The sequence below is a fragment of the Neovison vison genome, chromosome 2 (genome assembly GCF_020171115.1).
Source record: "Neovison vison isolate M4711 chromosome 2, ASM_NN_V1, whole genome shotgun sequence".
In the NCBI taxonomy this organism is placed as follows: Eukaryota; Metazoa; Chordata; class Mammalia; order Carnivora; family Mustelidae; genus Neogale; species Neogale vison.
This window is the reverse complement of record NC_058092.1, coordinates 164,645,037-164,671,544: the sequence shown is the minus strand read 5'-3', so window position 1 is coordinate 164,671,544 and position 26,508 is coordinate 164,645,037. Positions and strand designations below refer to the sequence as shown.

The 26,508-nt window shown below is 45.3% G+C and overlaps 1 protein-coding gene across 3 annotated transcripts in view; it reads left to right on the top strand.

Annotated features, from left to right (window-relative positions):
- Nucleotides 1–25,443, top strand: part of LIPM (lipase family member M) — a 32,380-nt gene extending 6,937 nt beyond the window's left edge. Inside the window, exons 1-10 of one of the 3 annotated variants that reach the window (XM_044239463.1) lie at nucleotides 2,176–2,355; nucleotides 8,663–8,768; nucleotides 11,446–11,563; nucleotides 14,261–14,459; nucleotides 15,287–15,396; nucleotides 17,996–18,132; nucleotides 18,681–18,827; nucleotides 20,069–20,140; nucleotides 21,326–21,397; nucleotides 24,956–25,443. In XM_044239463.1, coding sequence (XP_044095398.1) covers nucleotides 8,664–8,768; nucleotides 11,446–11,563; nucleotides 14,261–14,459; nucleotides 15,287–15,396; nucleotides 17,996–18,132; nucleotides 18,681–18,827; nucleotides 20,069–20,140; nucleotides 21,326–21,397; nucleotides 24,956–25,225 — 1,230 coding nt within the window. In that variant the 5' untranslated portion in view covers nucleotides 2,176–2,355; nucleotide 8,663 and the 3' untranslated portion in view covers nucleotides 25,226–25,443. Of the gene's footprint in view, nucleotides 1–2,175; nucleotides 2,356–8,420; nucleotides 8,769–11,445; nucleotides 11,564–14,260; nucleotides 14,460–15,286; nucleotides 15,397–17,995; nucleotides 18,133–18,680; nucleotides 18,828–20,068; nucleotides 20,141–21,325; nucleotides 21,398–24,955 lie in introns of those variants that run through there. The other 2 variants (XM_044239462.1, XM_044239461.1) reach the window with 2 other exon arrangements.
- The last annotated feature ends 1,065 nt before the right edge of the window (nucleotides 25,444–26,508 follow it).

Here is a 26,508-nt window from a genome sequence, read left to right as displayed (position 1 = left end):
GTAAAGAAAATTTATCTTGGGGGAAAAAAAAAATCAGGAAACCCGGAAGCCCAAAATAAAACCCTCAAGAGTCTTAACTCTGTAACATGTTAACATTTCTGTAAAATGAAAAAGGAGCAGTAACATGTTAACATTTATGTAAAATGAAAAAGGAGCTAAATAAAGGCACCATAATAAAAAATATTTGTAATACATGTAACAAACTAAAGGTCAATATTCATAAAAAAATGAAAAACCCAACAAATCATTTTCAAAAAGCAGAGAAAATAGGCTAATATTTTGAAAGAGCAATTCGTAAAGAAAAATCAAAGAGCCAGAGCACAGGAAAATTGTCCAAGTCAGTCATAACTCAGTAGAACACAAACAAAAATTACAGTATCATATTGATCCCATCAGATTGGCAAAAATATATGGAATGTGGAACTGATGAAGGAGGATGGGGAGGAATAATCATTCTCATACCCTATTAGCAGAACTTACCCTGGGTCAGTCCTTTGGGGGAAATTTAGCAGTAGCTCTGAAAATGTAGAAACTGCATAACCTTTGAGCTCGTATTCCCCACCTTAAATCTACCCCATAAAAATACTCTCATATGTGTACACTATATGTAGATATGAAGGTATGGTATTGTTTGTAATAAATAAATATTACAAGCAGAAGGAAGTTAGTCCTCTATAAAGAATGGTTGGTACATCGTTATATCTTGATACCTACAATGTGGCTTTTTGCAGTAGTGAAATCAAAAGAAACAAATTTAAAATATTGAAGTGAAAAGGCCTTTTTATATGACAAAGTTCCTTTGTTTTTTCTTTTCTTTGTTTTTTTTTGGGGGGGGAGCAGAGGGAGGGGAAGAGAGGGAGAATCCGAAGCAGGCTCCAAGCCCCACATGGGGCTTGATCCCATGACCCCGAGATCATGACATGAGCTGAAACCAAGAGTGGTTCACTTAACCTACTGAGCCACCCAGGCGGCCCTGACAGAAAATTTCAAAGCTATATAGAAATATGGAGATAAACACAATTTATATAAATAAATTTATTTATTCACATATATAAAGTTACATGCATTTGTCTGTGAATGTATAATTACACGTATGTGTAAACAGATAAAAAGCATCTTGAAGGTTACATATCAAGCTATTAGTGAGAATTAACTCCAGGAAGAAAAGTACGATGTACATCTCATTCTATGTGCTGTATAGTGTTTTGAAGTTTCGCCGCAAAGATGCAGGATGCATATTATATCATTTTGGAACAAAAGTCAGGAAGTTGAACTCTGTAATGTCAGACGTCTGTGATTTCAGCTCTAACCAACATTGGGCTGGATTCATCTTGGGTTAGAAGTAAATGTGAAAACTTAAGCCACCCAGCTGGGGTCTCTTTCACAGGACCCTACAAGAGGGAAAGAAACAGGGAAAGAAAGTTTGATGCCTTAAGCACCCACATGGGCTTATTCCATTTGTATACATTTTCCCATTTATCATGGTGATGTCATAGTTTACTGAGCCAGGGAGAGCTAAGGGGGTCCACAAAGATCACAGAGCTGGAAGGGACGGAGTCAGGAATCAGACGTGGACCCGTCTGCAGGGGGTATGACCTCGGCTCTCCACACTGAATGAGTTTCCTTGGTTGCTGGAGAAACTGGCTTATGGTCTAACATCAACTCAGCCAGCAGGAGGCCACGGTGAGGAGCAGCTAGCCAGCCCAACGACTACCATGACCCACAAGAAGCAAACTCACTGAGATGTGCTCGTTTCCTGCTCTGCACCAGGCATTGCCTTCATACCCGCTTAACCCGCACAGCAGCCTGGGAAGAAGGGCCATTACGATTCACATGGTACAAAATGGGGGAACGCCTGGGTGGCTCAGAGAGTTGAGGGTCTGACCCTTGATTTCGGCTCACCTGGTGATCCCAGGGTCATGAGATCGAGCCCTGCATCTGGGCATTGGATCTGCTTGAGATTCTCTCTCTCCCTCTGCCCCTCCCTTGTGCTCTCACTCTTTAACAACAACAACAACAACAAAAATAACGTGACACTGAGTCCCAGCAAGGGTAAGAAAGTTGCAGAGAGTTACACAGACAGTAAGCGTAGGATGTGCCAGCCTCCAACCCCACCCACAAAGATCAACCATTAGATAACTATCCACAAATAAAAGAGCTCTAGGAGCTGTCAGAGTCCACCTAAAGAATCTCAGCGACACAGTGTAGCAAATACTCTGACAATAACCACACCCAGGAATAAAGGAAGACAGCCTCATTTTGCCAGCATCCCTCCAGCCCCGGAGCCAGTTGTCTGGTGTCAAGAGGGAGCTCCCCAGCTGAGAGAGTGCCCCTTGCTGAGAAAGGAAGAAGGAGGTAAGTGGGGAGCTTCCCCAGCCTTTTAGGACACCACATCAAAGACCTGCTTTGGTTTCACCCCACCCATTTGGCAAAGCTGAGACACTTAGGGACAACTAGGAACAGGGGCCACGAATGACAGCCACAAGGCAGGAGCCACCATGGTGCCCAGCGACCTGTTCTGTGGACAAACCCAGCAACTTTTCCCACTCAAGAAATCAGTGGCCGGGGGCAGCAGGGGGGCTCAGGTGGTGAAGTGTCTGCCTTTGGCTCAGGTCATGCTCTCAGGGTCCTGGGGTGGAGTCCCACATCCGGCTCCCAGCTCAGCGGGGAGCCTGTTTCCCCCTCTCCTTCTGTCCTCCCTCCCCGTTCATGATCTCTCTCTCCCTCTCTCAAAGAAATAAAAATTAAAAAGAGAGAAAGAGGTATGAAGGGAGGAAAGGGAAGGAAAGGAAGGGAAGGAAGAAAGATGCCAGTGGCCAGCAGAGCCCCCACAGACCCCTGCTGATTTCACTAGGTTTGCTCCATGTACATCCCAGATACAAGCCTCCCAAAACCCTGCTGCCCTCCATGCCCCCACCCCAGTCCCTGCTCCCCTTCCCTCTCCACTCCCCTCCCCCCTCCACTCCCCTCCACAGACACCTCTCTCGCGCCCTCCTCCGCCTGTGCCGCAGCAGCCGCCTAGTCCCTCACTCTGTACTTGTGCACTACCAGCCTGACTCGGGTCACGGACCGCCACAGCCTTGCACATGCCCAGTGGGAGATGGCAGTCATAAGAGTACACACTGACAGCTAAGGCCCCTGGCAGCTGCCAGTGTGCCCACGGCTGTGTCCAGTCCTTGCCACTTGCCCTACAACTGCCACTATAAGCGTGTCTATACTTGACTCCCACAACTAATAGCCCAGTGGGTACATAACACCAGCGTCAGCCCCCACGGCTGCCTACCCTGATTCCCAGCTGCTGGGCCTACTGAGGACCCCAGTGGCCCTGGCCACCACTGCAGACCCCCACATACTCACTAAGGGCCACAGAGTTGTTGATGCAATGGACCTCGGCAGCCTGAGTCAAAAAGACCTCCTTCCCCTCTGGACCTGGCACGGACACCCAGCCCCGCACTTGGCCCCCTGTGCCATTAGACCTTGTATCACAGCAGGCCACAGCTTGCTCCCACCCACAGACTAAAGGTTTCCCTCACCAAAATCAGCTCATCAAGTCTGAATGAGGTGACCGCATCTTCAAATACAGACACCCGTTCCACGCTACGGTGATCACAAAGAATGAGGGAAACATGACTCTAGCAAGAGCATAAGGCATACCTCCAGGAACTGGCCCCAAAGAAACAGAGATCCAGAAATTGCCTGACAAAGAATTCAAAATGCTACTTCTATAGCTACTCAGAGGGCTGAAAGTACACAGGTAACGATTTAATGGTCTCAGGAAAACAATACGAGAACACAATGGAAAGTTCTACCAAAGATAGAAAATATATATAAAAAATAAAACCAAATAGAAATTTGGGGCTAAAGAATACAATGGCTAAATTGAGAACTCAACAGAGAATTTGAACGAAGACTTAAATGAAAAAACGAAGCCATGAGCTTGCCATGAAATTATCCAATCAGAGAAGCAAAAGCTAAAAAAACAAAGAGAAGAATGAAAAGGAAGAAAAGAAAAGGAAGAAAGCGTATGGGATTTATAGAAACAGCATCTATACCGCCAGAGTCCACGAAGGAGAAGAAGGGAAGGCACAGAATGCTTATTTAAAGAAAAACTGGTGGAGAATTTCCTAAATCTAGGGAGAGAGATGGATATGCAGGTTCAAAGAGTTCAGAGGTCACTCCAAAATTTCAATCCCAAACGATCTTCCCCAAGATACATTGTAATAAAACTGTCTAAAATTAGAGACAAAAGAGAATTTTAAAAGCAGCAAGAGGAAAACAATTCTCTGATACAAAGGAGCCCCCAAAGAGCCGTCAGGGTAGGTCTTAGCAGAGACGTTGCAGCCCAGGAAGAGTGGAATGAGATGCTCAAAGAGCTTAAGATGCTTCCAACGGAGAATACTTTCTCAGCAAAGTCATCCTTCCGATAGACAAAAGCTGAAGGAATCTTTTTTTAGGGTATGACTATTTGGTTTTAGAAATTAACCTACCCTGAGGCACCTGGGTGGCTCAGTGCGTTGAGTGTCCCACTCTGTTTAGGCTCAAGTCATGATTTCAGGGTCCTGAGATCAAGACCTGCCTAGGTCTGGGTGAGCAGCAGGGAGTCTGCGGGGCATTCTCCCTCTCCCTCTGCTTCTCCAACCACCCTCTCTCTCTATCAAATTAATATACAAATAGAGCTTTGAAAAAAGGGGATGAACCCACATTTGAGGCTCTGCCTTCTTTCCGCCCAGCTACCATGATATTGTGCAATTGTTATTTTAAAACCCTGTAGTTTTCCTTACGCCTAACACACACCTAAGCGCATTCCATTGTCTTATTCTATGATCATGTTTTCTTAAAGATTTTATTTATTTATTTGAAAGCAAGAGAGAGTGCACATGAGTTGGGGGAGAGGGAAAGGGAGAAGCAGACTCTCTGCTGAGCAGGGAGCTTGACACGGGGTTCTATTCCCAGGACCCTGAGATCATGACCTGAGCCCAAGGCAGATGCCCAACCGACTGAGCCATCCGGGCGCCCCGCAGTCCTGTTTCAAGTGGTCTCAAAATGAGAATCCTGTGTTTTCAGGCATGTCTGACACATGGGGAGGGCAGATAAACCAAAAGGCCATTTACCTAAAGGGCTGGGGTGTCCTTGGAGATAAGTCTTTGTGATAAAGGAAGAGGCCAGGCCAAAGTCTGAGTCAGCACAGAAGTTCCTGTCATTTGATGGCAAAGAGAGTCTGCCCAGAGCACTGACTGGTACTTTCGTTAGATTCTGGTGCCCAGGCCCAACTGGCCTCCAGGCTTCAGCTTAGACGACCTGAAGGAACTGTTTTAATAAAACTCAATTCAGTGTCAGGCAAGCACAGCGCTAAGTCAAGACCCTTTTCACACACAACTCAAGCAGAAGAGAGAACTTCTCTCCCAGCTGAAGGGGCTTTTTCAATTTGCCTTTGTTTTTCTTACTCTCATGTTACTATTTGTTTTCTGTTTGGGGGATTTTGTCCTATTTTGTTTGTTTTATTTTAATGGTTTTTTTTTTTTTAAAGATTTTATTTACTTATTTGAGAGACAGAGATAGGGAGAGAGAGAGTTTTTGTTGTTGTTGTTGTTGTTTTAATTTTGACAGAAAGGGAGAGAGAGCCCAAGCAGGGGGAGCAGCAGGCAGAGGGAGAGGGAGAAGCAGGCTCCTCACTGAGCAGGCAGCCCGATGCAGGACTCGATCCCAGGACCCTGAGATCATGACCTGAGCCCAAGGCAGAGGCTTAACCTGTGGAGCCACCCAGGAACCTCTGTTTTGTTTGTTCCTTATAGTTTTAACATGCAGTACAACTTGGGGTAAGGCTACATGCTGATTCTTCATTCACTTTGTTCTTAGAAAGCTTTTCTTTAACCTCTGTCCTATTGGACCAGTTGCTTTTATGTCATTTTGATACTGAATTGATTTCTACATCATGAACATTAGGGGAGATCCATTTTCCTAGTTTTGAGATACCGGGGTCTTTCAGACCCTCCATCTTTAGGTATGGACACGATAAAAAAACCATTTTAAAAGATGACAGAGTTCCCTGATAGAAGCCTTTACAGATAAATCTCTGTAGAGAAACACTTCCCAGCTGGAGGTCAAGTTTGTTGGCACATCTGGACCCCCATTCTGTTTATAATGCTTCTGATGCTTCCAATGGCTTGAAAGTTGCTAAGGTAGTTAAAATTCTGGAGTGGGGAAGAAATGAACTTATTTCATGTTTGTTCAAAATTTATCTCCTTGAGCTGGTCTTAGAATGTCACTTTCCTGCTTCCAAAAGAACAGCTGGAGCTCATGAAGTCACCCAAGAACTTGATAGCCAAATTGAACTGTATTTTCTCTGTATTATGCTCGCACCTAAGGAGGGCGTGGCTCAGAAAGGCTGAAAACAAAACCCACCCAAAATGGCATTCTTTCTGAACTGAGCAGTTTAATTGGCATCAATTCTTTTATTAACAAATCCATATAATTTTCACAAGTTTATTACTCCAATGTGGGCATTGATCTTACCTGAATATATTGGAGGAAATGTGAGTAGATTATGTTTCCCAAATTTATAATGAAATCATTGAGAATAATCTCAAATCTCAAACCCAGGAGAAAAGCTTTAAAGAGATAGTTTCCAGAGATTGATGCCATTTCTTAGGACGCTGGTAAGGCTCTGTGCTTGAATGGGGACGAGGACACTGAAATGTCACATTTTTTTCCATGTAGTAATAACACTAAACAATGAATTAAAACTGAATTTTTGGTATTCCTGTTGCCACAATCTACCGAGGTAATGTTGGGCGAGTCTTCATGCTTTTCTTTAAAAAAAAAAAAAAAGAGCCGACTGTGAGTTTCTGGGTTGTTGCTTTTTTTCTAGCTTTCTAACATTAAAAACTCCAAGATATCAGTGATGGGAGCCAAAGTTCCCTTCGAAAGTCTCCCTTTGCAGAAGGTCCGAGCAGGCTCAGCGGGGACTGAGGACGTGGGGCTCTCTGCCTTGTTGGACAGACGGCTCTGCTCTTCTGAACTAGGTCGGACGTCCCCTCCTTAGCAAGCATCAGATCCGCGCGGTGGGAACGCTGAGATGGGTCCAGATAAGAGCCTCAGGCTTGCGTCATCGCCCTTCTGCCACCAGCCCAGCACGGGCGAGGCCGAGACCGTGGGCCGACCGTTGTCAGGGACTCGCAGGTCCTGTTCTAGCCTCGGCTCCTTCACCAACCACATTCCAGGCGTCTCTAAGTTAGTGTGGCTGCTGTTGGCTCAGTTCATTTTTTGTAGCTTTTGATGAAGTGATCAACGATTCATCAGCTGCCTGTAACACGCAGGGCTCATCACCACGTGTGCCCTCCTTAATACCATCACTCGGTTCCCCATCCCCCACCCACCCCGCTCACCCCTCCCCCACCGTAACCCTCTGGTTCCCGGAGCCCAGAGTCTCTCTCATGGCTCGTCCATCTTCCTAAACAAAGAAATATGTCCCTTCCAATAATGGTTGGTTTTGTTTTGTTTTCTTTTCTTTTCTTAAATTCTAACACACTCTTTACTCACAATGACAGTTAAGTCCATCCTCCTGGCCTGCTTCAACAGCACTAGGGTAAGGAAGTGCTCGCACCACCCCACGGTTGATCCGATTGGGACATTCCGGTCGTGAAAATAACTAGGCTGCAACTCAGCGGAGTTATTGCAGGTGATTTAATTGCCAGGTACTTGTCTCAGGAAACTCTCAGCATTAGCTCATGATTATAACCCAGAATAAAACCCTTTTGCGTGTGTCTGTTTAGTCGAGCCACAGAGAAATGGCCTAAATGTGGAAGATTCATTTTCTTCCAGTCGATGATCGCACCCATTGCTAAGATGAGAAAATGTCCCATCATTCCTTGACATGTTAAATAAAACTACTTATCAACTCACTGATCTGCAGTTAAAGGACTAGCGGTGGGGGCGGCATCTGGGTGGCTCAGTCAGCAAAGCTTCTGCCTTCGGCTCAGGTCATGGTTCCAGGGTCCTGGGATCGAGCCCCGCATTGGGCTCCCCACCCGGCAGGAAGCCTCTTTCTCCCTCTCCCACTCCCCCTGCTTATGTTCCCTCTCTCGCTGTCTCTTTCTGTCAAATAAATAAATAAAATCTTAAAAAAAAAAAGGACTGATCATTGAAGTCTTTGAATGTGACTATAGAAGCTTGCAAAGTTTTCTGCAGACTCTGTATCTTTCCACTCTCCAAAGAAAGACAAAAACAAGGGAAAAAGAAAAAAGAAAAAATGGTCTTCCCTGTGGTTCCTGTTTCCTTATGGAAGAACAAGGGTTTTATGGGCTGTCTCATATGCGCATCTCTCCTGGAGGTGTGAGAGAAGGTTCTACCCAGCTAGAAGCTGAGGGCTGGTGACTGTGCGTTTTGGGAGGAGTGGGAGGGGCTGGTGGCATTGAGACATCCTGGGCCACATTTCCATTCTGCTTCCAGCTCTTTCTTCCCTGTCCACCAAGCTTGTTGGATTTGCTTCCAAATTTGGGGGAAGAATCCTGGATGGAACATGTAGGAAAGTTTTTAAAGCTGTAGATCGTGCTGACGTTAGGATTGAGTTGTGACATTGCCAGGAGAAGAAAAAAAACACCAATAAATGCAGATGTTGGATCATGCCAAGGATCTTGTCAGGCGTGTGGATTGTCTCCCACAGAATGGAGATGTGGCTTCTGATTCTGGTGGCGTATTTGCTCCAAAGAGATGTGAATTCAGGATGTATGCCAACGAAAGCTGTGGATCCAGAAGCATTCATGAATATTGTAAGTTGGGGTTTTTCTGTGTTTGGGGGGAAAGGAAGTGGCTCACATACTTACTTTTGCATCTGTGTATTATCTGCATTATATATTATATTTCTATGTGGTGGTGATTTTTGATAGCAGAGCATAGACATAAATAAGTATGTTGTACTGGGAGGAATGCTAACCTGGGTATGTGTCAACAGCCTTCATCCTCCTTGAAGAAATTTGGTAGACTCGGGAATGACTTAATCCCTTTGCCCCAAGCACAATGTAAATTTTTCTTGGATTCTTCAGTTCATTCTAGGAGCACAGAAATCATCGTGATATCTTAAGCCACACCCAGACCCTGGGCAATTCCAATCCACCTGTGATTTTTACTCCTTTCCTTTTTGCTCCCATATTAGAAAGGGCTCAGTCCTCCCCGCTTACTGTCAGGACACCAGCTTCTAGAAGCATCCATTCTTCATACCCTCCTTCGGACTGGGATCTCAGTCAACTGGCAAGAAGGGAGCCTTGGTGAAATCTAGAGAGGGCCTCATGTATGTAAGACTCATGAATGATGCAAGGTCCTTTTAGGTAATCCAGAGTGTTGGGCTTACTTTCAAGTTCCGTGTTGAGTTTAGGAATGCCTGCCATAGAGTTAGACTCACCCCATGGCAGACACAGTGATCAAAAGCTGTCGAAGTACGGCCCGATCAGTGGGTGGGATCATCCCCATTTTTCAAAACCAAGGACCTGAGAACAAGGAGCTGTAAGCAACTTCAGTTAGGCCGTACCACTGGCAGGTAGAAGAGCCACAGTTTAGATCCGGGCCTGCCTGAACACAAAGCTCATAATTGTAACCAACGTGCAATCAATCCTCCCGGGTGAGAAGAGGATCCCACCAGCTTGCTGGCCCTGGGAGGATCCTACACACATTCCGCTGAGCTACTGCATGGAGGCAATGTCTTCAACTAGAGGCAGAACCGGTCTCCCCAAGCCTCACCCACTGGGTGTGCCGAGCACTGGGCGCTGTTGGGGCTTCAGGAACCCTAACACCAAAACCCACTGAGTCAGACTCTGCCATTGAGTGTTTACGCCTGGAGAGGCAAAGTAAAATAGGAAATCCATATAATTACTGGTGTACATTCGATGTATAGAATACAAGCTGTTCAGAGCCTAAATGGATTTGATTCTGTAGATTGATTTATATGGATATAATCTAGCCTGTATTTGGGGTTACAACTGGCTTCTTGCTTGAGTCTTTCTAGCTAGTGTTAATTGAGCACCTAGCAATCCCTTGTTAATGTGCTAGTCAGTGATGTTCCAGAGACATCTACGAACGCCAAAAGACCCAAGTTCGGAACTTCCAGTCCAGCAGGAAAATAGATCCTCCATTACTAATTACAATAGCAGTGAAATCAAAGACAAAAATAAAGAAGAGGGGGACCTAATCCAGGGAATTCAGGGAAGTTTTTCTGGAAAAAGATCTCTTAAGCAGAAGTCTGCCACTGAATGGGAGTTACTTGGGAAGGTGGGGGAGATTTTTAATTTTAGTAGTCACTATTGCTTATTGAATACCTACTACGTGCCAGGTAACCTAGTGAGCATTCTAGATGCATTATCTCTTCACATTCCTTGCCAGAACCCCAGAGAGTAAAGACCGTGGGTATAGCTGATTTGCAGATGAGCAAATTAAAGAACAGGGACAGGTTAAGTAATTCTTCCAAGATCACACAGCTGGTTTGTGTATTAGTGTTAGAACCGGGAATAAAACTCAAGCAGGGGACCTCAAGGGCCTTTCTCTTAACTACTATGCCCCCTTTCCCCAGGCACTACACTGGGCGTTTCACACCTGGCTTTCTTCTCACGGTCCTATTAAAGCTGAGAGAAGTGATACCCCCCTCTGGGTGATGACGGTGGGCAGGAATAGGGAGGCTACTGAGGAGATTTCTGAAGCTTCCTGTTTTACAGAGTTTCTACGTGTGATATCTGTGTAGAGTAGGGGTCCTTAAACAGGGGTCAATATATAGGCAACCAGGAATCAGGAAACCCTAAAAGGAGATACAAAAATGTGTCCAAAAAAAAAAAGTCCCCGTGTCCATGTGTATATCGATTTTTATCAGTCTCCTCAAATTCCCTGAGGGCTTCCTGACCTAAAAATGTTAAGAGCTCCTGTTCTTAAGCCTGTGCTTCTTAGAGCTGAAAAGAGCCGCAGGGAACGCATGGCCTGAAGGTTCTTTGAAGCTGTCCTGGGAAGAACGCCTCGTTGACTTCATTGCAATTATCTGGTCCCATATCTGAAGTGAGCCTAGGAAACTGTACCTCTAAGTGCCTCCAGAAAATTCCAGCATGCACCCAGGCTTTGAAATCAGGGTTCTGGTGTAGTGGTTCTTAAACATTAGAGTGAATCAGAATGTCCAAAGGCATTTGTTAAAACACAAATTGCCGGGCCCCCTCCTCAGAGTTTCCAATTCAGTCCTTTTGGTCCAGGGCCCACACTTTGAGAACCACGTTCTAGTCCATTCTCTACATTAAAGGCAAAGAAAATCAATACTAGAGAGGGCTGGTTAGTTCTTCTAAGATAACATCAGTAAACGGGGAAAAGAAGGGACTCCTTTCTTTATCTTCCAGAGTCAAGGAATCTCTGTTTTACTTTTGGATCATTGAGAGTATAGCCATACAGAACTAAACTCAAAAGACACTGCTTTTTCCTTAGAGCGAAATCATCCGACATCAAGGTTATCCTTGTGAGGAGTACGAAGTTGTGACAGAAGATGGGTACATCCTTTCTGTTAACAGAATTCCTCAAGGCCCAGCGCAACTTAAAAAGACAGGTATGGTTCAACCCCATACCATCCCAACACGGCAGCCTTCTCTATAGTAATGATTTCCTTGTGGTTAGAGTGTGTCGAGGGGAGTTTGGATTCTTGTTATAGACTGGAACCCACTGTTTGGGCCAAAAGATAGCTTCACCCCCCCATTCTCCCCATCACCACCACCACAGTTATACCAAATATCCCCAATGATCTCAAAGAAACATAGTGTCTGCTTTAAAAAAAAAAAAAGACCTTCAATAAAGGTCCATTTCTTGACCCATTCCCAACCCCTCTTATACAGATATTCTAGAATATCCACTGATGGTCTCTTGAATAGAACATACCAACCCTTGCTCATGGAGAATGCAAACTCCAATATGGCACCAGGCACCCACCACGCGTACTCTGTATTCCCCATCCAAAAAGCATTTCAAGTATTTGGGATGTTGCCAGCTTTTCATTGAGGTTGTTTTTTGTTTGTTTTTGTTTTTCTTTTTGTTTAAGAAATCAGACAATAGATACACATTTTTAATTTTTTGATATATTTTTTCATGAAATCCCATTTTTTTTGTATGAGATTTTCAGCTACTGCTGGCTTTTTAAAAATAGTCACATTCATTACCAACGAAAGTGTGCTCGAGTTCTTTGAATTCTTTAGCTCGACATTTATAGCAGCAACTATAATATTTACCATGAGTCCAGATAATACAGTTTCATACTGTGTTCTTTGCAAACACCAGCTAGGATGCCATGTGCTTTAATTGCATTAGTCTTTCTTAACTTTCACAATAATCTGAAGAGACGCTCTCACAGAGGTTAAGTAACTTGCCCAGAAGGTCTATGCTAGCACTTGCTAGAATATTGCAAAACCTGTGTTCAAATCAAGACCTGTCTGCCACTTTAGCCCACGTCCTTAATTAAGACCTGAGACTGCGGCGAAGGCTATCCTCTTTGGTGTAAACGAGCTTCAGGGTTCTATTTTATTCTAATTTATACGTGTGCAGCTCTTTGAAAACCAGCTTTTTTTTTTTTTTTTTCCCTAATATACCTCCTGCACAGCTGTGCTTTCTATAAGTCCAGCCTGCTCCAACCTTGGTGTGTTTGAAGCAGCCCCTTGCCACCTACTAGGGTCTGGCCTCTTATCCTGCCTACATTCCCTACAGCGCTTACCCCCTAGTATAATAGATAATTTGCTGGTTTATTATCTGTCTCCCGCAACCAGAATGTAAACTCCCTGGAAGCTGGGACTTTATCAATTTTATTGAAAGCTATACAGCCAGTGCCTAAAAGAATGCCACGCACATTCTAGATGCCAATAAATCTGTGTGGAATGAATGAACGAATGAATTTTATACAAATAAACAGAGAGCCTGGAGATGCAAAGAGAACTTTCTGCTGAGCCCAGCAAATCGTAGGAGGTAAGCAAGGCACAGCTTTTCCAAGCAGTCGAGCGACTGCGGCGGTGTCGGAACTCCCGGGTCACCTGCACCCCTATTCGTGGATGGAGACTGTTCTCACATCCTGTTTACGTACACAGTTCTCTCAAAACCCCCAGAGTGAGGGAGTTCAACACACCCATCCATCTGCCCTTTGGGTCCAGTTGGTGCAGAATACTCCCCTCTAGTGGCCAGTATTTTTCCTGCACCTCCCATTTGACCTCTTCAAGGAGAAAATCACCCAGTAGGCTGGGTCCTATCCTGATCCCTTTCACTAAAAAGAAGGATGGATGTTCTCTTTTATCATTGCAATACATCTATCAAGAAATCAGGAAATTAACACTTATGGATATTAGTAGCTACTGCATAGCCCATATTCATACATTTTCAGTTATACCAAAGTCCTTTGTATTTGATCTTCCTTCTGGTCAGTTGTCTTAACCAAGGTCATATGCCACATTTAGTCTTCATGACTTTTTGTCCCCTTTATGAACTGAAACAAATTTCTCAAGTTTTGTCTCTTTTGACCTTGATATTTTTAAAGAGTCAGGGGCACAAGCGATCATGGGTCCCCGAGACCCTGACCCCGAGATCATGACCTGAGCCAAAATTAAGAGTCAACACTTAACTGACTGAGCCACCCAAGTGCCCCTAGACTCACACTTTCTTAATTTATTCACTGGGATATGATTTATTGCTATCATTATTTATTTTGAATCTCAAATTTTCCCATATTTGAGCAATGGGAGCTCCTTCAGGTGGCCTGTGAATTTTTTTTGACATGAAGGGCCTGTAATCATTAAATCATTATACATATGATACCTATGGCAAATGCATATAGATATAATTTTATAATATGATTATATATGCATATGTAATTATGTAATATATCATTATATTTATAATTACATAATTACCTTAATTATTAGACTATGCTATTTCCTGGGCACTTCTAATATCCTCAGCCCAGACACACCGAGTGAGAGGAAGAACTACAGAAAGGCAACAATGGAACCCGAACTCTACCGATCGTTTCTCTACACGGCATCGTCGTATCTGCTCCCTGTGCGCTATTTTACCTAGTCTTAACAAAAATCCCGTTTTCCTGGTAAAGAAACTGAGACACAGACAGGTTAAGTGACCAACTAATATAATCAATCTAGCAAACAGCTAAATCAAAATTTGAACACGGGTCTGTTGAACTTGAAGGCGCTTGCACACGAGAGGGTAAAAGGAAGGTGGAGAACATGTCTAATGGCTGAAATTCTCTTGCGCGTAGGACCGAGGCCGGTGGTGTTCCTGCAGCACGGCCTGCTTGGGGACGCCAGCAACTGGATCTCCAACCTGCCCAACAACAGCCTGGGCTTCATTCTGGCAGATGCTGGTTTTGACGTGTGGCTGGGGAACAGCAGGGGAAACACCTGGTCTCGGAAACACAAGACCCTCTCCGTAGACCAAGATGAGTTCTGGGCTTTCAGGTATACCGAGTGGAGGCGGACACGGATGTCTTGGGGAGAACCGGGTAAAGAATAGGACTTCTAGCATTTGGATAATTTACTTTGGATGCACCATCTTGGTAGAGAGCCCCCAGTTGTTTTAATTTGGGAGAAGTAGTGGGGAGAATGGGTTTCCCCTATAGAAGAATGGACCTGCCTAATAGGCCTGGCTAATAATGGTAGTTGGTGTCAGGTAGTTGAGAGAAGGTGTGTAGGTCCATGTCCTTGTAAATGCATATCCTGGAACAAACTCCCCCACCCCCGAATAATGACAAGGACTTGTACCCCCAGAAAGCAATGAGATCAGGCAACATTAGAGATACCAGGGAAACTATTAAGCCCTAGGGATTATTAATTTGGCTAATACATATCTCACAGCTTTTAATGTTTTTGTGTAAATTACGTATCAGCATTTAACCTGCTCTTTATCTCAACCTATATCAGAGAAGGGCCCTGCGGCATTTTTAATCCTTTCCATACAAATGAATCCGTAAGGCCAGGTGCTGTTCCAATAACTATACAGCAGGACATTTCTACTAGGAGGCAGATCACGTGCTCAGTATAAGTTCATTGAGGATGATATCGCTCTGTGATACTACCTGGAGAAAACAGCAGGATGCAAATAGTGCAAGTGGTTTGTGAGCCCAAAGACCCCCATGTGTCACAGGGGTGACACAAGTCCATCCTGAGGGGCATGGTCACAAGCTAGTGGGGCTGATGACTCGGGGGCTTGTTTGTAAACCCCAGGGGCTGCTTTCATTGTTTCTGATTATAATTTTTCATGTAACTTTGTCTTTTCCCCTTTATAGTTATGATGAGATGGCTAGGTTTGACCTTCCTGCAGTCATAAACTTTATTTTGCAGAAAACTGGCCAGGAAAAGATCTATTATGTCGGCTACTCACAGGGCACCACCATGGGTAGGTTCGATGGAGAGCAGGTTTGTATAGTCAGGGACGTGGGCGTATGGTGCTCGGCAGTGCCTGGGGTCTGGCACCCGACCTTCTCTCAGCTCTGGCCCTGTCTTCTTCGGCGACTCTTCTGGGGCTGTGGAAGTCAGGGACTGAAGGAGCAGAAGGAGCAAGGACTCTGGTGGCAGGCAGATGTAGGATTAGATCACATCTGGCTCTACCATATCTTAGGTGAATGTCCTCGAGTGATTTGTCCAACACCTGTGGTCCCAGTTTCCTCATCCACAACATGAAGAGAGTAACTTCCTTGTAGGGGGGTTAGAGATGTTCAAACTGTTCAGGGACAATGTGGATCCTCTTTGTGAGGCAGGGGTTTTGTCTAAGACACAAATCTAAGTGCAGTTTCTGGTCCAGACAGTGCACTCAATCCCATTAAACAGTAAGAATGATCATTACACAACAGACAGGGCAGCTGGAGGATTCCATTCAAGTCTTTTTCCTACCCTTCTATGGCCAATGTCTGGAATTTCATGCTGTTGTCCTTCTGCTTTTGGTGAATTTGTGAGAAACCTTAACTCACGGCCCCTGCTGGGTACAGGTCATTGCCAGGGAGACGGGAGTGGAGGTTGTGTCCTCTGGTTCTCTCTCAGATCAAAGCCCGCAGGAAAAGTGTGTTTGGCTTAGACTGGGACAAGGAGGGATGCAGTGTGTGCCATGAGGAGAAGGCTCTCCTGGGAGGGCAGAGAGCACTCTTTGCCTTCACCCTGAGCCAAACCCAAAGGGGACGGCCAAGGAATGGGATTCTGAGGAGACAGGGGAGCACACCCTCCCTGGAACTCAGGGCAGGAGATCAGTGGGCTTATTTTTATTTGATGCTCTCTGGCGAGCAAAAAGGGTCTGCCTTTCACATTTTCCTCTCTGGATTTTCCAATACCATGAACTGACTCTGGGGATGACACGTCTCACCACACCCCTCACAGAAAGCAATTTAGCGTGTTAATACCTGCTTCTGCTCGAATGGCCAGAGGCCTCTGAGGTTCTCTTTGCTCTACATTCAAATTGTCCAGCTTGACATTAAGACAAAGGTGCTGATGATGAACCAAATGCCCTTTCGAGACGAGAAAGGGGACAAAAAAGCATAATAGGATTCTTCTGGTTGTCAGCCATGGAGCTGCTTAGATGGAGGACTTATACTAGGTTTGCATAAAGAAGAAGTATCGCTGGGAGAAGTCAGCTAGAGTTCTCAAACTTGACATTCAAGGGAAGTTCTAATAGGGTCACAATCCAGCAGGAATAGAGTTTAATGGAGTTCCAACCCAGTCCTACTGATGGTACAGTTGGGAGGGCAAGAGGAATGAGTCACTCTTGGGCCTGCCTTTGCATGTGGCTGCCAAGCCTGATCACATGGAGGGAACAGTGGGGGAGGACACTGTCTTCAGGAATACTCACTCACCTCCGGGAACTGGAGGAAGTCACGTGATACAGGTCTTCCTCTGCCCAGCTCCCCTCCCCCTCAAGCTGCAAATACAGCCTAGACAGGGAGTTCACAGATGTAGAGTATTTCAAATACAGTGACCAAGCTGTGGCTTTATGTGATAGCCTTTTTTTTTTCTTGCCAAGGCTCCACAGAGATGGTCCCCACGTTCTGGTTAACTCAGAGACTTTCACAGACATAAAAACTGAGGCACAGACTGATTTAGCCAGGGTCCCAGACCTGGTCTATGACAAAAATAGGAGCTGGGACCCAGTTCAGTAGATAGCTTGTCTATTAGATCATGGTACTGTTAGGGTTCCAGAAAATGTAGGCATCAAGGAGGCCAGCGGAAATCCTTGTTGGGGACCGCCTCCGGCCGGGAAAGTCCCCGCCATTACAAGATGGCGCTTGGCTCACTGCCAGCAAAATATGCTGCAAGTAAACACCGAACTTTCTGGTGAAGCCCACCTGAAGGAGGACATAGTCATTGGCTGTTTCAAATTTAATCAGTATAATAACAGGACTCTCATTGGCTCTCCCCATTGTTTGGCCCCTTATTGGTCACCCTGACACATATAAGCTAAGAAAGTTGTCGAAATAAAGAGACGAAGCATTAACACCATGCCAGGCTGGTTGTCGTTCTTGCGGGCCGAGGGCGACAAATCCTACTATCCCAACACCCATTATACTACAGAACCTGCTTCTTACTTACTGATAAATAGGCAAGTTCTCTAATTCTCAATTTCATTCACTGTGAAGTATAGATCTGTTAAAAGTACCTCACGAGAGTCTAAGAATTCAATGAGGTAAGAACCACAAGAGTGCCCTGAAAAGTGTCCAGCACACAGTTACTTCTCTGAATATATGTTTTCTCAAAGTCTGTACCATTAGACTCAATAGTTTAATTCAATAATGCAGGGAGAACCTACTAGCTGGAAGGTAGATGCCAGGTGTCGTAGGGAACACTGAGGTGTATGGCTGCTGGTGTTTTCCCCATCAAGGAGCTCAAACTTTCCTAGGACAGTTAAGATACAATCACTCATAGTTACTGAAATAACTTGGTAAGAGTACAATTAGCATCTTATGGATTCTAGGATACACAGTATCCACACTGACCTGTCTCTTCTCTTGTAGGCTTTATTGCTTTTTCCACCATGCCAGAGTTGGCTCAGAAAATCAAAATGTATTTTGCATTAGCGCCCATAGCCACTGTCAAACATGCAAAAGGCCCTACTACCAAATTTTTGTTGCTTCCGGATATGATGATCAAGGTACGTGACTCCTCAGATAATTCCTTGTGTGCATAGAAGAGTCCTCCAACCCAGCTCGCTAAGACATACAGACAGCCCCCACTCACAATAGCTTGACTTCATGGCCTTCTGGCTTAATGATGGTGCAAAAGTGATACACTTTCAGCAGAAATCATACTTAGAATTTTTTTAAAGATTTTTTTTAAAAGATTGTATTTATTTATTTGACAGAGAGTAGGCAAAGGCAGGCAGAGAGAGAGGGGGAAGCAGGCTCCCCACCCAGCAGAGAGCCCGACGTGAAAGGCAGAGGCTTTAACCCACTGAGCCACCCAGGCACCCCTGAATGTTGATCTTTTCCTGGGCTAGTGATATTGGAGACAAACCTCTCTCGTGAGGTAGGCAGCAGCCACAGTTCCCAGGTTTTGACTTAACAATATTTGCAACTTAGAATGGGCTTATTGGGGACATGACTCCATTATCAGTTTTGGAAGGTCTGTATGCTCTCAAACTAGATACGCTTCTTTTTCACTGTAACGTAACAACTACGATTCCATGTCGTATTTTAACAGGGACTGTTTGGCAAGAAGGAATTTCTGTACCAGACCAGATTCTTCAGACACCTTGCTATTTACCTGTGTGGTCAGATGATTATGGATCAGATCTGTAGCAACGTCATGTTACTAATGGGAGGATTTAATACGAACAACATGAACATGGTAAGTGGGAACCTCGTCAATTCTTAGTTTTCCAAAGCAAAACGAGGAGTGAGTCTCACCTCCTAAGAGCGAGCTAATGCCAGGGGAGGCTTACTGCGTCTTCTTCAAATCATACTAACGTGTGGAAAATACTTCAACGCTGAGTCGAGGCTGGCATGAGGGTATTGCTAGATATAGACGTCATAGATGGTGGATGGAACAGGTCTGAAAGCCCCTTTACTACGTGAGGTGACCGTATGCAAAAGAGAGAGCTGCTGGGCATCGTGGAAGTCATCTTTCTTCTTGGGTTCTTCTAGTTTGTCAATTCATGGGACATCCCAGAGCTTCTTTTGAGCTTTGGCATAGCCTTTGTCAGGGGGGTCACCATGGGGCTTCCTCAGAAAGTACACTTGGGGGCAAAAAAATAGTGTGCACAGCGATTTGGGGTTCTACCCTTGGAATGATGCCAGGGAAGGGAAGGAAGCAGGATTCGGTAGATTGAAAACATCAAGCTGTGATGCAGCTGGATGTGAAGGTGGGGTGACCCTTCTAAGCTGTCCCAAGTTAGAGTGAGAGGGTTGGTCTCTATACTCTCACCTCAACCTGTCATTTGCTACAGATGTCGCCAGAGGAGACCCTGGGCAGGGCTGCTCTCTGCACATGGGGTGGCCCCCAAAGGAAGCCTAGCAGTGGGCTGCTATCTATCAGCAGCGTCTCTAGAAGCTGGAGGAACACATCTTTCACTCCAGAAGATTTTTTTTTTTATATAATAATATGACCAATCGCTACTGTTTGATAAGGATTTGTTATGTGCCGGGCTGAGTGCTTCTCTGTAACAATCCTATGAGACAGGAGTCATCAGTAGCCCCCTCTCATAGACGAGTATCCCGAGATCTCATGCATTCAATTACTCCCAAATCGACCTAAACAGGGAATGGCAGAAGTGGGATTTGAACCCAATTTAGTTCCTTTGTCCTTACTTATTCTGGCAAGGTTTTTTTTTGTTTTTTTTTTTTTTTTTTTTTTTAAAGAAATTAGTTGTCTAAAGAGAAACTCTTCTGAGATGACAAATACAGGTGTCCTGGGACACACTCAGTGGCATTTTTATTTACGCACATGTGTATATTACTGTTCTGTGAATAATTGCTGATAACTTGATGATATTCCCGTTTCTTAGTCTAACACCCTGCAGACGTGGTCTGGCCAAGGCACACGTCTTATGGGTTTCCCGTGCCCTACGAACCACTTGTGTTCTGTTACAGAGCCGAGCAAACGTGTACGTTGCTCATACTCTAGCGGGAACGTCCGTGCAAAATATCCTGCATTGGAGCCAGGTAGGAAGGCTAACTCCGTCGTCTTTGCCGCGGGTCTCTGCATACTTTGTCTAGGGCACTCAAAGCTTATCTCTTGACAGCCAAGGTTTATTTTAAATTTATTCCAGGATAGAATATGATCTTGTCAATGCTGTTGCCACCATGATCCAGAACCCTGAATCTCTTTTCAGGAGCTGGTGGCGGGGAGGGGAGGGTTGGCCCCAGAAATCCTCAGTGGACCTTGAGAGTGTGACTTCAGGTGGTCCAAGTGAGACCTTCCTCTGCCTCTAGTCACCTCATAGACAAGGCCGGAGATCATGTTTCCGTTCTCTTTCTGGGCTCCTCCGGCACAATTCAGAGGAGAACCTAATTCAGAGGAGAACTTCGTGCTGCAGACTTCACCCCCAATCACCGATCACCAGTCACTGTCTCTGTCTCTGGGGGCCACGAGCCCCTCTCGGATCACCCAGGACGCATTCAGGGGCCGTGCGGAGGCTAATTCCTGCGTCACTGTAAGGAAGCACTGTGCCTAATCTTGCTCCTTATAGACGACACTGAAGGGTGACCGATTTGCTGTGGAAATAAGGATGGAGATAAAGACAGAGAGCCAGAACATAGCTAACCTTGGGTCCTCATCTACTCCAGCCATAACCTCATTGAACAAAACCCGGAGGGCTCCGAATTCAAGAATACTGAGGGTGAAATTTAAAAATCACAAATATCAGTCCGGTTTGCTCTGAGGATTTAGAGCCTAGTTAAATTGTTCCTGTAAGGTCGTGGTTCTGTGTGTGTGTGAGTGTGTGTGCATGTGAATGGGGAGGGAGACCTTACAATCAAAAGGAACGAAGAAGTCTGCCCTGGGTGAAATTCCGGTCACCTTCTCCCGGGATCACCGCACGGCAGGGCTCTAGCGGGCGTTCTCCTGTCGCAGTCCGCGGAGGTGCGCGGGACAGCCACCTGTCGCGGCCCACAGTAGGAATGCACTTTCTGGAGTTGAAGGAAAAGGTGGCAAGAGCATCTCCAGTGCATCTTTCTTCCCAAAAGGGCCTTACTCTCTTGTCCGGATGCTTTCTCGAAGATTCTCCTAACACCGAAGGGAAAGGCAGCCTCAGATTTTGCCCTCCCCTGGCTTAGCACCTGCTCGCCCCTCCTGCCACCCTTATCCAGGGACGCGTTTGAAGGCCATGTCCATTTGTCTCCTTTTAGGCAATGAATTCTGGGGAACTCCGGGCATATGACTGGGGGAGCGAGACCAAAAATCTGGAGAAGGGCAAGCAGGTATGAAAATCGAACACACCCTCCTGAAATAAAAGGGAGGGAAGTTGTAATGACGGTTTTCTGTAGAGGCGGGAATAAAAATACGAGTTCGGGATTGACTCCCTTTGAAAAGAGAGAAGTTCCCAGCTTCTACGAGAGGCTGCCTGCTTTCCTAAGAGGGTAGGAGAACTTTCCTGATGAGTCTGCCACCATGAACAGGGCCCTTGGGCTTCTGAGGAGTAAGATGACGTAGATCTAGTGAAGGGAAGAGTGTAGACTGTGGTGGTCGCTAGAAGGACCCTTTTAGGATCAAGAAATGAAAATAAAAAATAAAACCAGGAATGAGGATGGCTGGGGTGAGTTTCCTTCATGGCCCATAAAAGAGCAAGTAAGGGTTGCTTGTGAGTCCTGCCTCCGTCTCTCATCTGTGGAATCATGGATAGGCTGCTTTCATTCTGCTGATCCCGATGTCTTTATCTTTAAAAATGACTGGACTGGGGTGCCTGGGTGGCTGAGTCGGTTAAGCATCCAACTCTTGAACTCAGCTCAGGTCTTGATCTCAGGGTCATGAGTTCAAGCCCGGCATGGGGCTCCATGCTTGGTATGCAGCCTACTTAAAAGATGATGATGATGATGATGATGATGATGATTAATTGGACTAGATAATCTTTTTTAAAAGATATTTATTTATGTGACACAGAGAGAGTACAAGCAGAAGGAGAAGCAGAGAGAGAAGCAGGTTCCCCGTTGAGCAGGGAGCCCAAGGCAGGGCTCCATCCCAGGACCCTGGGATCCTGACCTGAGCTGAAGGCAGACGCTTAACTGACTGAGCCACCCAGGTCCCCCCAGGATTAGATTATCCTTAAGAGTTCTGCTGGTCACACTTTTAACACATCTGTCATTTGCAAGTGAGAAGTATGAAAAGTTATTACATTATCTAAGAAAATGCACAGCCAGGCACCTGGGTGACTCAGTGGGTTAAGTCTCTGTCTTCGGCTCAGGTCATGATCTCGGGGTCTTGGGATCGAGTCTCGCATCAGACTCTCTGCTTGGCAGGGGTCTGCTTCCTCCTCTCTTTCTCTCTCTGCCTGCCTCTCTGCCTACTTGTGATCTCTGTCTGTCAAATAAATAAGTAAAATCTTTTAGAAAAAGAAAATGCACAGGCAATGCTCTAGAACAAAATGAACAGGTGTGGAGAGTCAGAAGGGAGAGTTATGCTCCTCTGAGCAGAAGATCCCCACTGAAGATCATTGGTTATCTTGTGTGTGAACGCAAAAAAATTCTGACCATAGGAACATCAAGCTAGAGGGAGCCCGGCAGACACAGGCCAACCTCTGAGAATCTTGGATCATACATAATATCCACTCCCGCCCATCAGTCTAGATCCAAAAGCCTAGGAAATGGGATAGACTGGGGAGTGCCCTGACTAGCAAATTCTAAGTCACAGGCATCTGTTACTTTTTTTTTTTTCTTTAAGATTTTATTTATTTATTTGACAGACAGAGACCACATGTAGGCAGAGCAGTAGGCAGAGAGAGAGAGGGGAAGCAGGCTCCCTGTGGAGCAGAGAGTCCAATGTGGGGCTCGATCCCAGGACCCTGAGATCATGACCCACTGAGCCACCCAGGCGCCCCCATCTGCTACTTTTTATTAGGTCCTTCTTCGCCATTTCCTAAAACATGTCTTTGGAGAAAGGATTCCGGCTCCAAGATGGTTTTCAATAACCAACATTAATGTTTTAAACTCTAGAGAGAGCAGCTCACACGACGTAGGCCCCAGGAAAGAAAAAGAAAACACGCATGCAAAAAAAGGCATTCTAGAATCATAGCACCTTAGAGTTCGACCTGAATTCAGGTGCCTGTGAAATAAAAATATATATATATGACTTGTGCCATGGAATGCACCAAACTTTCATATCTAAGTTAGAACATGAAAGGTGACTTTGATCATCTCTGTGGGGGAGGGGAGCATGGGGAGATTTCCTCCCCCCACACACCCCAGACAGGCAAGTCTCCAGACCCCAGCTGGGTGTCCTGCTATCTACCTCAGTCCTGACACTACCTGGAGAGAGTGTAAGAGTAAGGACTCGTGTGCTAAGACGGCCCTCCAGTTCACACAGCGGTCTCAAGTCCAGGTTCTTCTTGTGCTTCGGACCCACCGGTCAGAAAAATTCTGAAAAATTCTAACAGCTCTCTCCCTTGGGTTCTATTAATTGGCCAGGTTGGCTCGCAGAACTCCGAGAGACATTTTGCTTCCTAGATCACCCCTTTATTACAAAAGACCGTAACTGAGGAGCAGCCAGAAAGAATAGATACAGGGGACAAGGTATGGAGGAAGGGCAAGGAGTTTCCAGCTCTCTCCTAGCCCATGGCTTTCCCCAAATCTCCATGTGTTCGCCAGCCTGGAAGCTCCCCAACCTTGTTGAGGGTTTTTATAGAGGCTTTATCACATAGGCATGATTGATTCAATTATTGGCCATTGGCGATTGAACTCAATGTCCAGCGCCCTCCTCTCCCTAGAGGCTGGGGGCAGCCCTGAAAGTTCTAACCCTCTAATCACAGGCTTGGCTCCACTGGCTCCACTTGGCTCCAATGGCCCCCATCCTTACCTCAAGTCCAAAAGTCACCTCACTGACTTAAGAAAAGACACTTACTGACTCTCATCACTGGGTAAAATCCAAGAGTAAAGAGTTCTGTGCCAGAAATGGGGATAAAGTACTAATATATACTCCTTATTGCAAATCACAATCTCAGGTTAGAACTCAAAATTCACAGTCAACCAGGACTCCTGGGTTGAAGCCTTGGCTCCATGGTGGATTTTCTGAGAAGAATTGGGGCTCAGCTTTACTGTGGAAAGTTCTGGATACTTGATTAGAGCTCAGCCCTAATCTAAGGATGCTGATCAGAGCTCAGCCAGCCGGTCTGATCAAGAAGCACCGTTTGAATAAGAGAGATCATCAGTTTGGAATTCTACATAACTTTCTTCGGGTGACAGGGACTGGAGCAAAAGTCTAGTCGTTACTTTCCCCCCAAACCCCAGGCTCAAACAACCCTAGTTCTAGTGCCATTGACTTCCCCAGGTGTTGAGCTTGGACTGCTTCACAGCCTCTTTGCTCTCCCAGAAAGTCTCTGTGAAGACCTAGCAACCTTCTCGGGACTCCAATCTCTTGCCTTTCTCTCGAGAATCTCTCTCATTCTGACCCCTCTGAAATTTGTGAAATCAGCCTTTAAAAGGACAGGAACATTATCCTTCAAAGGCAAAGTATGTGTTAAATATTTACTAATAGGGAGAAAACGAATTGAAAATTCATGCTTAAGGTGGAAGGTCTCTTACATGGTTTGTCACTTAACCTTGTAAGTGGTTACAAGTGTTATCCCCCTTTTACAGATGAAGAAACCAAGGCTAACCAACTGTACCTCCAAGTAGGGGCTGAACAGACACTCTGAATACAGTCCCCTTTGGCTGTGGCGCCCATGCGCCTTTCTGCACAACACACGGCAGATTTTGACTCGGTTGGCTTGAAATAGAAGTTGTGGCCCACATGTTACCGATAGCTAAAAAACCATTCCTTTTTTCTAGCCAACTCCCATAAGGTACAAAGTCAGAGACATGACGGTCCCCACCGCAATGTGGTCCGGCGGTCAGGACTGGCTTTCAAATCCAGAGGACATGAAGACGCTGCTCTCTGAGGTGACGAATCTCATCTACCATAAGCACATTCCTGAATGGGCACATGTGGATTTCATCTGGGGCTTGGACGCCCCTCACCGTGTGTACAATGAGATCATACATCTGATGAAGCAGGAGGACGCCAGCTTCTCCCAGGGAACATGTGGGGTCAGCCTGTGAAGCATCTTGATACTGACGAGTCTTGGGTGGCCCGGGGGTGGGGTGGGGGGTGGTCCCTGAATGGAGGACTTTCACGATTTTAAGAACTGGAAACCTCCCATATGGGGGTGGGGGAGGGTCAGGGAGTAGTGGAGAAGGGAGGGCGAAGCTAGAGTACACATGACACTAAAATGGACATTTAAATTTTTTCCAACTAATTAAAATTTGCATTGTGTGAACATAGGTTTCACGTGTTATTTTACATTCTGCCATCCTGAAGAGTTGGTCTTACCTGACAACTAGAAATTAGCTAGGACTAATTAGCTAGGCCATTAGCTATATGTCATTCAGGCAGACCCCTTTACAATGTTAATTTTTTTCGAGAAGCCATATTTTTGGAACAGTCAAGAAAAGGGATGGATTGGGACAGAGGCAGAAGTCTTGAATCTCTGAACTGTTGTAACTATAACACAATAAGGAAGATACTTTCACCTTATTGCCTTAAAGACATCACACTACCTCAGGAAGCTGAACTGCTTTATTATTATTATTATTATTATTGTAATTATTAACCTGTAATGTGGGTACAGGTCTGATTCACCAGTCTTACACAATTCACAGCACTCACCATAGCACATACCCTCCCACGAAGCTGAGCTGCTGTAAGAGAGCAAGAGAGAGAGAGAGTGGGAGGGAAAAAGAACGGTATGGACGAAATATATTTTAAGCATCATTAGAAAGGGCCAAGTTTAAGAGTTCAGTCTCAGAGGAAGTGATCTGGTAAGATATTCAGTGACTTTTCCAGTAAGTACATTACACCCTGCATGAAGGACAACCATGTTTCAGTACCTAGTGCCAAGTCCAAGCTCTTATGAGTGTTTACTGCCTGAGGCTACCAATGCCTGGCCCCGTTTCCTGCCTTCAAAAATGAAAAACCGGGAAGAGAGCTTTAGAAGGTTATGAGCAAAATGACACAAACGGTCACATATTCTGTCTTTGGATCTCGACAAGAGCCCAAACTCACCCACAAATCTGGATTTACGTCTTTAGAAAAATGGTCAGCGTTCACAAAGTTTCAAAGATGACAGTTAACAGATTACATGAGAGCGAGCATAATTTTACAAACCAAATCGGAGGTACACTGGTGTGTAAAGTTCATGTTTATTCCACTCCCCAGAGCCACCTGCTGACCTCATTCAATGCAAATGTGTCTTAAATAATTTAAGAGACACTTAATGGCTTCAGAATCTAGATTTACACCCTACTATGTCCCTCACAAAACATGTACTATAAGGCTCTGTACA